General features: G+C 39.8%; 1 protein-coding gene across 1 annotated transcript; it reads left to right on the forward strand.

Annotated features, from left to right (window-relative positions):
- The first annotated feature begins 212 nt into the window (after positions 1-212).
- On the forward strand, positions 213-13,413 carry tent2 (terminal nucleotidyltransferase 2). Its single transcript, XM_061729050.1, has 15 exons — positions 213-275; positions 620-762; positions 3,680-3,787; positions 3,931-4,210; positions 4,308-4,422; positions 4,506-4,591; positions 4,701-4,758; positions 6,145-6,211; positions 6,296-6,372; positions 6,474-6,602; positions 6,702-6,745; positions 6,906-7,042; positions 7,837-7,928; positions 11,580-11,659; positions 11,764-13,413. Exons 2-15 carry the CDS (start codon positions 644-646, stop codon positions 11,848-11,850), a joined length of 1,479 nt encoding a protein of 492 aa, XP_061585034.1. The 5' UTR covers positions 213-275; positions 620-643; the 3' UTR covers positions 11,851-13,413.
- Positions 13,414-14,876: the final 1,463 nt, after the last annotated feature.

Here is a 14,876-nt window from a genome sequence, read left to right on the forward strand (position 1 = left end):
AACGGATTTGAATAAAACAAGCGCAGAAGTCTGTTATCTCAACTACTTATTCATACAGCACAAACAAAAAATCCCTTCATTAAGTAACGTAAAGGCCAAGTTGCATCAAAGAAGATTGCGTTTTTGTTTTGTTTTACTTTTAGGTGGATTTTCCCTTTAAAAAGCGAAGGCACGCGTCCCCTTTAAATCCAATTCATGACGTCATGGGATCAAGGCGGAAGTGTGTAGCAGGAAACCATCGTCTTCACATTTGTTTACAGTTGACATGAAACTTGGTGAGTCTTAAATGTTGCACGGGTTCATTTCTCTCCGATCAATGTTTTTATTATTGTATGATACGCTAGCTTAAATGTATAACTCGTATACATCTTGTGCGAAATCCTTAAATTCTTACTGTATAGTCAGCGATATTAAACTGCACAATCTAACAGCTAACATGCTTAGCTCGGTGCATTTTTACCACATCGGTAACTTTCCATTTCCTCTGAAACTGCTTTACACTGTACTGAACAGCTGCCAGTACTCCCGGGGCTTTGATTGCATTTGTAATCTACCGCTGTTTCTCTTCCTTATTGGCGTTTTTGTTGTAAAGTTGTATTGTTTTCTCCCGGAACATCAGCAAAGTTCAGGTCGGATCTTCGTAATGTTTCACCGCGAGCATCCACCGAGGGCTCTGTCCGCCCACAGGACCGGCCCGTACCCGCTCCCCCAGCGGGCCTGGGGCTACGAGCAGAACCGGCCCAGGGGGGGGAGTGCCAACAAGTGAGTGTCCCGAACAGATGAGCTGTGTTGGTGTTTTATGTGTCAGTGAAGCAGGATTTAACTCTTCTTTAATGGTGAGAGAATCCTCACCTGTTATTTCTCATTGTATTTCAGAAAACTACACCAGTTAATTTAATAAAGTATCAAAAATATGAATATTAAACTGTTTTGAGCCTCTTAAGTATATGTAAATGTTTTCAGTGTTGTCAGATCTAACTGGAGCCCAGAAGCCACGCAAACCTGCCAAAATGCACCCAAAACAGCCACAACTATAAGATCAATAATATTATTATTCATATTGTTTTAATTGTTGTATATTCAATTGGCGGCCCGCAGGCCACATGCGGCCCGCCAGGAGCTTTTATGTGGCCCCTGGTCATATTTCAAAAAAGGGGGTGTTTGTTGAGAAGAAAAAAAAAAAAAAAAATGTATAATATTTTTATAACTGGCTACTATGGACTAGAATTGTTGTGCTCAATGCTTAATATAATATTCAAATAAGGAAATCTTGGTGGAAAGTGGTGCTTTGTCATTATGGCGTGTTTTATTAAAAGTAGGTCAATATCAATTTCATTAAGTTTGCACAATGCATGGTTTCAAAATGAACTTGCATTCAAAATAATATTTCTTTATCTGAATATTATATTTAACATTCACAATTACTAAATCTGGAGACAATTAATACATAATTCATATGTAAACTAGATATATTCAAATGTATAATACAAATGTATTATATTTACATAGGTCTTCGTCTTTGAGTGCAAAAACCCCCACATTTTCAAATTGTGCGGCCCTCTCCATACAGTCCTTTTGCAGATGTGGCCCCCGGCCGAATCTAGTTGAATACCCCTGCTGTATTGGTTTACAATAAGCATATAGATATGTTAGTTAGTTTATTTGTCCACAAGTGGAGATTTGTCTTTTGTCTCATAATACAAAAAAAACAGTAACATGACACAGCAACAAACATTTACACGCAAAACTTCTTAGTGGCAAAAAAGGAGGAACAACAAGGGCATGTACATAAAAGACAAGTCTACCGAGACCTGCCCTCATTCAGAGCCTTAATGGCGTTGGGAATGAATGAGTTTTTAAATATGTTAGGGTTAGCCTTTGGTACACGGTACCGTCTACCTGAGGGAAGTAATTTAAACTCGCTGCAGAGTGGGGGAGTGGGATCATTTGCTATCCTAGCAGCTTTTTTCCCAATCACTTCCTTATAAATACCACTTAATTTTTTTTAGTATTGATGCAGTTGAAGCCTGTCATGTATGAGAAGGATCATAAATAGACGATTGCTGACGTTTGGCTAATGTCAACCACAAGGACAGGTGACCAGCAATGGTTTAAAATTACTTGTAAATGCTTTAACAGATTTATGAATTGTGTTGTTGAATTTCATATTTAATCTTAAAAATGTTGATGTAGTCTTAAAAAGGTTGCAGATGATAATGTGGCCAAGAAGTAAAATCTCAAATGGTTTTATGCATGAGAGGCAATGTTGCAGGTAGAGAAGCAAAAAACCACTGGGAACCAGTTTCTTGTTGGTCTGTTTCCCCAAACAAAGTGTCCTTGGACGTTTCCTGAGAAGAAGATTTTGTCTCCCAGTAACAGACAGCAAAAAACAAAAACTGTGTTTTTACAAGCAGACCATGAGAAGCCACATTCTGCATGTTCCCACTTGAAAAGACTGCAAGTTGTGCAGATAGTTATTGTTGTGGTTTGTCATTTTCCACCATCTTGTGTTGTGGTTTGTGTTATAGGAATGGTGTATGCATGTGCCATCCTTTATGAAATGACTTTTGTTCCTGCTCTTATACTCATCACAGAAGAAGGAAATGCGCCTTGGTGTAGTTTTAGATTACAAATAAACAATTATATGCAAAAATTACCAGAACGATCACAAAACATCTCAGCTTTTATTTACCTGTTTCTTTTCACACTGGATGGTATACTGAATATCTTTTTTGGTTTACAAAAAGGGACTAAAGATGTCTAATTGCAAGTTAAAGTTAATGATCGTCTTTCTTTTAAACCACATGTAGAAAACCTGGTTAAAAGGTTCTGTCACAGATCTTGCTTTTCTTTTTCAGTGGTTGCTGCCACTTTCCTCCCTGTACTTGTTTAAGGAGACCTCTTTTATATGTGCCCCTGCAAACTGTCTGCATTCTCTGCACACCGTGTATCATGGTGCTTTAAGGTTTGTCACTAGTTGTAAAGCCCTCACTCACCAATGCACCTTATATGCTCGAGTTGAGTGGCCATCTTTGGCATCACGCCGCCTTATACAGCATATTTTTATCTATAAAACTATCTTGGGCCTGGTCCCCCACTTTTTATGTAATTATTTCTCCAAATCCCAAAGCAATTACCTCTTACGTTACGAGTTTTATTTATGAAACGTGCCCAGAGTTAATTCTGAATTTTCGAAGCACTGCTTTGAGTCCGCTGCACCTGCTGCTTGGAATGCATTGCAGAAAACTCTAAATGAGCTCATCAACCTTGGATCTTTGAAAACCCGTGTGAGAGAAATTGGAGCAGCTTCATACCACACTTGTTCCTGTTTTAATGTGATTCCGCAGCCTTAATCCTATTGCTTTTATTTTGTAATGTATTTCATCCGTGTTGCTGTGTGCCTTGAAAGTTTTGTACAGTATGCTGCTGTCTTGGCCAGGCTTCCCTTGGAAAAGAGGTCATTGTGTCTCAACGGGACCGACCTGGTTAAATGAAGGCAATAAACAATAAAAAAAAAAACTACTTACAATTCACAGTCATCAGTTGCTAATTGTGTTCCAGTTTCGTATGATGATCACCGAACAGTCTCTGTAAGACATCAGAAATTACAAGTTGTTATTTATTCAGCGTTTACAAGTTTCTAATCAGTCATCATTTTTTTTCTGTGTGTTTTATTAAGCTCCCCTCTCCTTGAGCTTGCGAGTTTGTCTCCATATGAATGGAAAAGTCCTCCATCCACCTCTGCAGCTGTACCTCCTCACATGCCAACTATGACCAATGGGCGCAAGTATGCGATTTCACCATATATTAATGAATGACTAATCTCTATCTCAAGATTCGTTTTCTATTCTTCTTTGTTTTAAATTCAACTCAATTTTATGAGACTTTGCATTTCAAATGTGTTTTTTCCTTTCATTATGGTTCCTCCAGGAGGCAGAATACTGAATACAGCCCTCAAGTTCCGAAGCGCCAATGTTTTGACTCCTCTTCCTTCGCTTTAATAAACCCCTCCTGGAGTTTGCCACGTCCACCCTCTCATTATCTTCACCAAGCGGTGGCAGAGTCCTCAAGAGCATCCTTCGCTGGTTTCAGTCAATCTGTTCCCAACCAATTCTTCTGGGTTCAGCCTCGGGTTCAGCCTCAGCCTCAGCCTCAGGCGCCCAGTGTCCCAGAGGGCTCCAACAAACTTCAGGCCTACGCCAAAGACAAGGTATATTCTGATTGCATAAAGCTGCAGCTGACTTGCATACATGTTTACATGCAGATATGTTTCAGTAAATGTTGATTGTGGGTGTGTGTAAATCCAGCTAAGTATTCAGATGGTGGAGCTGTTTGAGGCATGCCAACAGCAGGTTTCAGATTTGGAACGGAAGGAACGGTGTCGAGTTCAGCTGCAACGAGACATACAACATATTTTTGCAGGTATTTAAAAAACAAAAAAACACTTTGTTGGTTGGTTGGTTTAATTCTGTTCTTAGTTTTTCACAGTGTGTTTTCTACTGTAGCCCGACTTTACTTGACCGGATCGTCAATGAATGGATTGGGTTGCCGGAGCAGCGACGCGGATCTGTGTCTGGTCATTAACGAACATGTAAGTATGTATGGCTCTGCACAGATGTCATCCAAATGAGCTTGTGTGAAATAAACGACCACAGACAAACACTTCTTCCTGAAGAGCTGTTATTTGTTTTATATTTCAGAAAAAACCTGATCCTATTTCTGTCCTAACTTGCCTCAAAACGTTTTTCAGATCACTCGGTAAGTAATAAAAATAGCTTTTTTTTTTTAAACATATTTTGCCCACTTTTAACTTTCATTCATTTTTTCCTAGCTGGAAACTTTTTCTTTCTTTTGTGCGAGTCCTGTGGAGCGTTTTGTGGCGTCTCACACAGGAAAACTGTTTTGTCAATCAAGAAAACAGCAGAACCTTTAGGTCCTGCAGATTACAGGGCAGACCACTGTGCTTGGGCCTTGCTCTTGTAGATTGGATTTCAAGAAACTGGGGATTGTGGTCTATGGCCTTTATAAGCTTGGTCAACACCGTATGGCGTTTGCCGTTTTCCCCAAGCCAATACTGAATATTTTTTGTGTGGGGCCAAGTTGTGCTGCTGAAGGAGGTTGTTTGATGTTTGGTCTGCAGCAATATTTAGATGGGTGGAGCATGTCAACGTGGATCCCACATGGATCCAAGTTGTTCTGTAGAACATTGATGGGCACAGAGGTGTCAAGTAACGAAGTACAAATACTTCGTTACCTTACTTAAGTAGAAATTTTGGTTATCTATACTTCACTGGAGTAATTATTTACTTTTTACTTTTACTCCTTACATTTTCACGCAATTATCTGTACTTTTTACTCCTTACATTTTAAAAACAGCCTTGTTACTCTATTTCATTTAGGCCTTTAAAAAAAAAACTATCCAGTTAAATTGCTCCATCCGGATAGAGTGAATTTGGTTGTTTCAGATGTTCTTGTCCAGTTTGTTCTTACATCCGTTCCCTCAGATTCCTGCAACTAAACTTGGATGTACATTCCAATAAAGGTTAGGATAAATGATAACATGCCTCTGAAGTTTGACTTTTTGAACCATTACAATACTTATAGGCAACTAGTCATCATCTCTGGAAAGCGTCTAGAGACAACTCTGTTGTATTAGACGCTATATAAATAAAATTGAATTGAATTGAATATCTTCTGCTCTCTGAAACACATGTTAATGCTCAATAGTACACATATATGGTTCTTTAATATTTTTGCATTATACTAAGATGCATTCATTTTCAATGGCTTTTGTCCTTAATGGCTTATTTCCCCCTTAAATTACTTTTACTTTTATACTTTAAGTAGTTTTGAAACCAGTCCTTTTATACTTTTACTTGAGTAAAAAACTTGAGTTGATACTTCAACTTCTACAGGAGTATTTTTAAACTCTAGTATCTATACTTCTACCTGAGTAATGAATGTGAATACTTTTGACACCTCTGGATGGGTGGCATGATGATAAACTTATTAAATCCCCTTCACGTTCAGTTGATTTTCTTCTCTTGTTAGACTCCACCAGATGGAGCTGTTCGCTCACTTCAGAGAAAAGTTTAAAGGGAAAGAAACATCAACAAATCTCATAAAGTATCTTTTGCTTTCTAGCATATGTTGAAGGGGTTCTTCTAATAAGAGCCAAAGTGCCGATCCTCAGGTTCAAAGAGAGAGGAAGGTAGGAGCAAAACAGTTTTTACAACTCCACCGAATCATGAAGTGTCCATTTTACATGACTCTTTCCTAATTCTACCCTCCTCAGCAATCTGGAATTTGATCTGAACGTCAACAACACAGTGGGCATCAGAAATACCTTCCTTCTGAGGAGTTATGCTTATGGTGTGTGAAAGGGTTAAGGACTTTTATTTTTAGACGTTTTTATGTCAGTTTAACTGTGAATGCTCATTCTGTTTACCGACTGTTTCTCGTCTCTCTTTCAGCCGACCTCAGGGTAAGACCCATGATCCTCGCTGTAAAGAAATGGGCACGGCACCATAAAATCAATAACGCCAGCAAAGGCACATTGAGCAGCTACACTCTGGTGCTGATGGTGCTTCACTACCTCCAGAGTCAGTGCAATCACACATTCACTTCTTTACATTTTCATCCGTACAGGCTTGTGTGTAATCTCAACTTGTACAGTTTGTGATGTGTCGTTTACTTCCCAGCTCGTAAAGAACCTGTCCTCCCGTCTCTACAACGGGATTACCCAGTAAGTGTCCTGGTTTGGATTTGGAGACATTTAATTTTGGACTTTATTATTGTCCTTGTCACAATACATCTAAAACTCTGATAAAACAATAAAAATAGAAAACAGTTAGCAACACAAGCATAACGTTTTGAGTCCTTTTGTCTTATACCTTGGTTTTTAGGAGTGTTTTGATCCCTTCATGGACATAGACAGAGTTCCACAGGGACCCAAATGCATCCCTCCCTACATCTCAAGAAACCAGTCTTCTCTGGGAGATCTGCTGCTGGGTTTTTTCAAGTACTACGCCACAGAGTTCAGGTAAATTCCAAGGGTTGATTTCAACGGTTGCTGATGCATTCATGGTTTGTTTCCTTGCCCATTTCCTTGGTCTTGTTCCTCATCACCCTCTGTTCCTGCCAACTTTTTCTCCCTCTTCAGTCTTCCATCTCTCCTCACCTTCTTCTGTCCCACATCCTCCTCTCTGGTTTCATGTTTCTGTCTGAGGGGCAGGAGCAGGTGGGACCTTTGGCCTTACACAGCACTAACATTAAAATACCATAATCTCTGTGTTCGCAGTATGTGTGATACAAGCCTGTTATGCCGCATTTGAAAACTTAAACCAAGTCACCTGAAACAAACATTCACTGGATTTTTCATTTAAAAACAAACAAAAAAAAAAAGAAATTATAACAGGTCATAGAGGTAAAATGTGTTTTCCATTTTGCATTAAACATGTACATTATGTTCTTCTCACCTACATGTATTTACAAAAGACATTTTACATGGTTATTGAACACATTTTTATTAAACGTTAATGAGCTTACAGAGCTGTTGCTGCCTGCCACATGATCGCAGGATGGCCATTTAAGTTTGACCATAATATGAGTGCAATAGATCTGTCTTTTCATGGTGCTGAATTAAGCTAAAGTCAGACAGAAGTTAATTTAATCTAGCTGTAAAACTTCTTATGTACTATTAATCATGTATATTTTGGCTATAAATAACTGAAAACTATAAAATCCTCATGAGTCTTGGACATTGTGCTCATTTTAAGTAAACGTATAAGCAAATAACTGTGTGTGCGTGTGCGTGTGTGTGTGTGTGTGTTGCAGTTGGGATAAACAAGTGATCTCTGTGAGAGAGGCCAGAGCTCTGCCAAAAGGCAAGTTCCACGAGTGGAGAAAGAAGTTCATATCTGTGGAAGGTAAACACGACGTGTGTGTAATATTCAACAACTTAATAAAAAAAAAACATGAGCATTCTAGAAGGAGAATTGAAATTCCCAAAGTTTTATTTTTTGTAACTAGGAATTTTAAGTCTTTCTCTTTTTTTTTTTTTTTTTTCATTTTTTCTTTTTCTTTTATTCATTTTAAAGAGTGGGAAATAATAAATAAAGTCTATATATCAGAAAAGACCCAAGCCTGATCTTAAAGAGTTAATTTACACATTTCAGTGGAATCAGCTCGGCCACACCAATGAAAGACATGACTGATGTTAGACGTGAAATATTTCTCATTCTCATCTACCAACCAAAGTCAGGATTTTTATTTTCATCTGTTTATTTTGGGGTCTCTGGATTCATCTTTTCATGGATTTGATGTTGTTCATCCTGCATTTCAGATGAATTATCAGGAATTACATGACATTAGGAAATAAACCATCTACGGCTACAGTTCTGGTTGGACCACAAACCAGGACGCCCTAACTAAAGTCGAGACTGATTGATTTAATTAGGGCCCGAGCACCTTCAGTGCGAAGGCCCTATTGTATTTGCAGGAATTTTTATTATTATTATTATTATTATTATTATTATTTTCCTGACAAAGTGAGGGCCTTTTTGCCCCCCTTAACATGCTCAAAAAGTCACCAAATTTTGCATGCAAGTCAGGCCTGGCGAAAAATTTGATATTTAATGCTTTGCATTAATGGGCGTGCCAAAATGGCTCAACAGCGCCCCCCGGAAAACTTTGTGCCTCAAGCCCCAGAATGCGGTATGTCGTACACGCACGAAAATCGGTACACACCTGTATCATGGCGCAACTGAAAGAAAAGTCTCTTGGCGTCATGCCCGAAACCGAACAGGAAGTCGGCCATTTTGAATTAGTTGTGTCATTTTGGCGAAATTTATGCCATTCCTTCGAAAGTTAATTCAGCCCGAACCGTAACGTGCCCCCAAGTGTGTTATACATCAAAATGTGCGTCTCCCTCCTCCGACCCCACGCATTACTTTTCTCTTTCGAAAGCGTTACCGTGGCGACGCTAGACGCCAAAAAGCGTGCCCACCCTTCATCTGATTGGTTCAGACAGAAAAAACTTTGCGCCTCAAGCCCCATAATACGCTTCGACGTACATGAACGAAAATCGGTACACACCTGTATCATGTCGCAACTAAAAGAAAAGTCTCTTGGCGCCATGGCCGAAACCAAACAGGAAGTCGGCCATTTTGAACATTCTGCATTAATCGCGTAATTTTGGAGCAATATATGCCATTCCTTCGAGAGTTAATTCAGCCCGAACCGTATCGTGAACCCAGATGTGTTATACATCAAAATGTGCGTCTCCATCCTGCGACTACACGCATTACTTTTCTCTTTCCAAAGTGTTACCGTGGCGACGCTAGAAGCCAACAAGCGCACCCCCCCTTCATGTGATTGGTCCATATTTGATAGTTCCACCAAAAGGCACCAAATTTTGCACCCAAGCCAGGCCTTGCGAAAAATGTGGTATTTAATGGTTTGCATTAATGGGCGTGGCAAAATGGCTCAACAGCGCCCCCTTGAAAACTTTGTGCCTCAAGCCCCACAATACTGTTAGACGTACATGCACGAAAATCGGTACACACCTGTATCATGGCGCAACTTAAACAAAAGTCTCTTGGGGTCATGCCCGAAACCGAACAGGATGTCGGCCATTTTGAATTAATCGTGTCATTTTCGCGAAATTTATGCCATTCCTTCGGCAGTTAATTCAGCCCGAACCGTAACTTGTCCCCAAGTGTGTTATACATCAAAATGTGCGTCTCCATCCTGCGACTACGCGCATTACTTTTCTCTTTCAAAAGTGTTACCGTGGCGACGCTAGACGCCAAAAGGCGCGCCCCCCCTTCATCTGATTGGTCCATATTTGATAGTTCTCCAAAAGTCACCAAATTTTGCATGCAAGCCAGGCCTGGTGATAAATTTGATATTTCATGGCTTGCATTAATGGGCGTGGCCTAACGGCTCAACAGCGTCCCCTAGAATACTTTTCTCTGCCATAACTTTTGAATGGTTTGACATAGAGAGTCGTGGGTGGTGTCATGGGACTCGGTATTGAGTCCTCAAGCTTCGTTGGCCTTAATTAGCCCCGCCCCTTCTTCTGATTGGTTGTCCCGATTTTCTGCTATAACTTTGGAATGGTTTGACATAGATTCCCGCTTCCTGATTCAAACGTCTGCTGGCCCCGCCCCCCGACCAATCAGTGGCGAGTAGAGTGATGACGGCCCCGCCCCCCGACCAATCAGTGGCGAGTAGAGTGATGACGGCCCCGCCCCCCGACCAATCAGTGGCGAGTAGGGTGATGACGGCCCCGCCCCCCGACCAATCAGTGGCGAGTAGGGTGATGACGGCCCCGCCCCCCGACCGATCAGTGGCGCGGAGGGTTGTGCCAGCCCCGCTCCCCGACCAATCAGCTGCCTGTAATATGGTGACATCAGAAATAGACCCGTGCTCAGCCCGGTTAGAACCTCGGTAGAATGGTTACAGAAAAAGTAATAAAAATAGTAGTGTTTTACTAATATTTATACCTTACAAATATTTAAAAAATTAGGAAAAAAAGTTCCAGACATTTTATCACTGTGTTGGTCCCTCCTAAGGCAGTAAGTCGAAGGGAAAGGGAAAGCTGAGACATAGCTCAGCCACAGCATTGCGGTCTTTGGTTCCAGAAGTCGAGAGTTCAAGCCTGGCTGAGTGACGAAACGGCTCAACAGCGCCCCCTAGAATACTTTTCTCTGCCATAACTTTTGAATGGTTTGACATAAAGAGTCGTGGGTGGTGTCATGGGACTTGGTATTGAGTCCTTGACCATAATTGGCCTGAATTAGCCCCGCCCCTTCTTCTGATTGGTTGTCCCGATTTTCTGCCATAACTTTTGAATGGTTTGACACAGAGAGTCGTGGGTGGTGTCATCAGACTCTGTATGGAGTCCTTGACCTTCATTGGCCTGAATTAGCCCCGCCCCTTCCTCTGATTGGTTGTTCCTTTTTTCTGCTATAACTTTTGAATGGTTTGACATAGAGAGTCGTGGGTGGTGTCATTTCTGATATGCTTATGGGGGGCGGTGGACGTGAGTGCGAGGGCCCGTTCATCGCTGCTTGCAGCTTTAATTATTTTTTGTTTCCTTATCCTTTTTTAAAGTGGACTTTTGGCAAAACAGAGATCTTAAAAAAATCGGATATCTTAACTGTGAGAACAGTGTTTTAGTTTTTCATTAGTATGTTGAAATATGTCGAGGCTGTAATTGTGCAATAAAGAGTGTCTTATATCCTTTTTCAGCACAACCTAGGCTATCTAATGTAATTTCTTTTTTTATTTTTCATTTTAATCCATTATATGAACACACCTGAGCAGAAAGTACTGAGAATTTTCAAAATCGTATGTAATTTTCTTGATTTAACGTCCTATCTGTTGTCAGTAAAATACGTGACTCTTTAAGCTGACTTAGCTCTTTTTGTGAAAAAAGTAATTATTTTCCCCCGAAAAATTACTATGAAAACCTGATGATCATAAGACAGACTCAGGGCCGCCAGAACTTAATGGAGTGGAGTACCATTGTTAGAAATGCCGCGATACAGCTTCAGCGAGTCTTTGTGTTTCAGAGCCATTCGAAAGAAACAACGTTGCCAGAGCAGTCCACGAGAAGATCAAGTTTGATGCCATTAAAGCTCAGCTTGCCGAGGTACGATCCTGATAACTTGCTCACTTCGTATTTTTCTCCTTCTCAAAACCACATGGGCCTGACATGAGTTATTCACGTTCCCGCTGTCTCTAATCGCTCTGCAGTCATCTCGGATACTGCACGCAAAGAAGGACCTGAACTCGATCCTGCCAGTCAGAGACGTCATTAATAAGGAGTTATCCGGGACATGAGGACTTCTTCTACTTATATGAGCTGACCGGTGTCTTCTACCTCAAGACAGTCTTAATTGAGAAGTGATTTAAGACCTTTGGGATTCGGTGAGAGAGAAGTCTCAACACCACAGACATGAACAGACGTTGGACCTGAATGCTCTGGATGTATAGGTCACAATCTGTGTATCCTGTCACTTGATATTTTTTAAGTATTGCTCTCACTATTAAATGCTTTGCTGCCTCTGTCATTTATGTGCAGTTGGTGATATTTTAGTCATCAAGACAGGAGGGGGAAAAAGACATTGTGGAGTGAAACAGAAGGGTGATGAAAGCAATATCCTGCCATTGAAGCTGATGGTGGAGAGATGCTGCTCGGAAGAGTTTATTTTGTGTGTTTTTTTTTTTTTTTCTTTTTAGTTGCTGCTGCAAGGCCCTCATATAGATCTGTACTTTTTTCATAAAAAAAACAGCTTAAATGGAACTGACAGTATTTAGGCTCGTCAGACCAGTCTCCGCCTTGTTTCTCGTTTTTAGTGACATCCACGTTGTTGCCGCTTTTTTGCACAACACTGTGTCTGAAGATGTCAGTTTACACCTGCTGCACACCAGGAGAGTATGCTGGCTTTGTGCTTATATCAACTAGTGACGCTTGCCTTTTTCTATTTCTATTTTTATTTTATTCACGTACAGCTAGTTCCATGATCACCAGCTTTCTTTTTTGCCTTTTTTTTTTTTTAAATTTTCTTTTTTTTTTTAACCATAGTTGATTTTTTTAGCTGGTCTATAAACTGAGCTGTAAATGTTCAAGTTAATGTGAGTCACATAATTGGCTCTGAAGAGGAGCACAGCTCTGAATATTCTCAGTCCACATCTTTGGTCAACATACTGTTATTTATGATGGACCGGTGTCAAAATTATACACAGTCAGTCATATACCAACTTTTGTTTAGGAAAAAAAAAGTATTCATTCACTTAATACAGCATTAAAAAAACAAACAAACCGTAACATGTTTAAGTTTTCTCTGTTTTTCTCGTTTTTTTGTCTCTTTTATACATTTGTATTTACCTAGTTTTAAACCTTATTTCAAAACTAATTTAAAGTATGCTAATAAGTGCCAACATCCCTTTAAACTGGTCACATGTATTTGATTTTTGCTTGATGACAGATGTACAGTTCTGTTGAACATTGAGACTGTTTACATGCATACCTGTAAAGCCATGATTATGAAAAACTGTTTCTTTTTGTTTAAAGTCTAAATAAAAGCAGGAGCATTCAGTCAAAAAAAACAGATCTTTTTTTTGTCAATTTGAAGGTGTTAAAGTCACATCATGATGAAAGCAGGTCTTACAATTAGGTAACAGCATCAGCACATGATTTTTTTTTACTGTGTCATAAATTTAATAAAAAATGAGACAAGAAGCGGAAACAGTGTGTGAAAACTAAGTTACCCATGATTCAATAGTTTGGGTTCTGTTATCCTTTGTTCTACAGATGTGGTCACCCAATCTCTTGATCTGTTAATTTGCATAAATTCAACTCCAATGCTCATATTTTGGACCTTGGCAACAGGTGCAAGTAAAGATGTGGACAACAGACATGAGGAGATAAGTGGAGGTACCCAGCCGCATACATCCTTATCTAGGTGCTGTCAATTTAAATGGACATAGTTGAATATGGTGTGCGGCCCAACTGTCTCATCCAGCCAATCCAGCCATTATTTTCTTGCAGCATATTTAAATTCTGTCAGGTGAGCCCTAAAAATGTTTTTGACCTAAGTGGTCAATGTCCAAGTCATTGGCCGTCCCCCACCATGCTTGGCATTTACAGTGGAGCGTTTTTGTGTTTGCTGTTCACCGTGTGCTGCCGTGTATGGTGTCCAAGCATCGCCTTTTGGTCTCATCTTTTCAAACAATACTGTTCCTAAAGTCTCATGGTTTGTTTAAATATTCTTTCCAAACCTGAAGTGTTTTGCAAAGTTCCTGTGATAAAAGTCTTTCTCCTGGCAAACCTTCCAAACAAGCAAACTTTAACATTGAATATGCCTAATGACACCTGTAAAGTCTGAAAGTTGTCTCTTGTTTTTGTTTTTTTTGTGTAATTTTGGTCATTCCACAGTTTTCCCTCAGGAATCAGGTTCTGGGACATTTACTCCTGGACAGATTGGCAATTGTCTTGAATGTTTTTTCTTGTAAATTACATTTAAAAAATGTTTAACAAAAAATGTTGACTTTTTTAATGCACAATTCCTCCTTGTCTTCTTCATTCCTATGGAAGCAGTGAGGGTGTATTTAGTTATTTAGTTAGTTATGTCCCGTGTTGTCATTCATCTTGGGTCATATCTACCTAATTTTAAGACCTGGTAAGGACCACAGGGAGAAGGACAATATGGGGGAATATTGGGAGAATGACTGTCTCAGACTTCAAGCCTCAGAGCTGAGGTTTGCTTTGTTTTTGCACTTCATATTACAGTAAATATTAAACCAAATGCTTTCAGTGACGTTCAGATCTGGATTTTAGAAGGGACCTTTTTATTTTTTTTAAATTTTACATCAGTCACACTGCTGTAATGCAGTCTGGCGTTGTCTTCTGGTATAAGAAAATCCTTTCCTGGAAGCATGATGGCATATTTACATCCAAACCTGAACGTAACACTGAGCACCTCTAACCACATGCAGCAATGCAACTCGTTTACCATCATCTTTAATCCTGCACCGATGACAAGTTTGATGGAGCGTCCCCTTTTAAAAAAAGAAAATGTAGCATCAATGATTCATCTCAAGTTCTTTGAAATTTGATTTATGGGCCTTTAGGACAGGTTTTCTCTGCATCTTAAAGGAACTCTGTCTCAGAGGATCCACTATTTCTGGATCTTGCTGATACATTATTTGTCTTGTAAATGTCCAACTGTTGCATTCATTTAATGATTTGCAATATCACTCGTACATATTTGATCACTTTTCAATTCAAAATCTAAGATGTTTGTCATCTTGTTTTCTGAAAGCAGTTTTTTCAGCATTATCAGGAGCTTCGTCATTCAGAGTGT

This window comes from Cololabis saira, chromosome 9, assembly GCF_033807715.1.
Source record: "Cololabis saira isolate AMF1-May2022 chromosome 9, fColSai1.1, whole genome shotgun sequence".
In the NCBI taxonomy this organism is placed as follows: domain Eukaryota; kingdom Metazoa; phylum Chordata; class Actinopteri; order Beloniformes; family Belonidae; genus Cololabis; species Cololabis saira.

Bases quoted from the DNA above. Each gene is read 5' to 3' on its own strand.
- tent2 (XM_061729050.1), top strand. From the start codon at position 644: ATGTTTCACCGCGAGCATCCACCGAGGGCTCTGTCCGCCCACAGGACC. The intron at 7,043-7,836 runs GTAAATTCCAAG...TGTGTGTTGCAG, and splicing joins TACTACGCCACAGAGTTCAG to TTGGGATAAACAAGTGATCT. The intron at 11,660-11,763 runs GTACGATCCTGA...ATCGCTCTGCAG, and splicing joins TTAAAGCTCAGCTTGCCGAG to TCATCTCGGATACTGCACGC.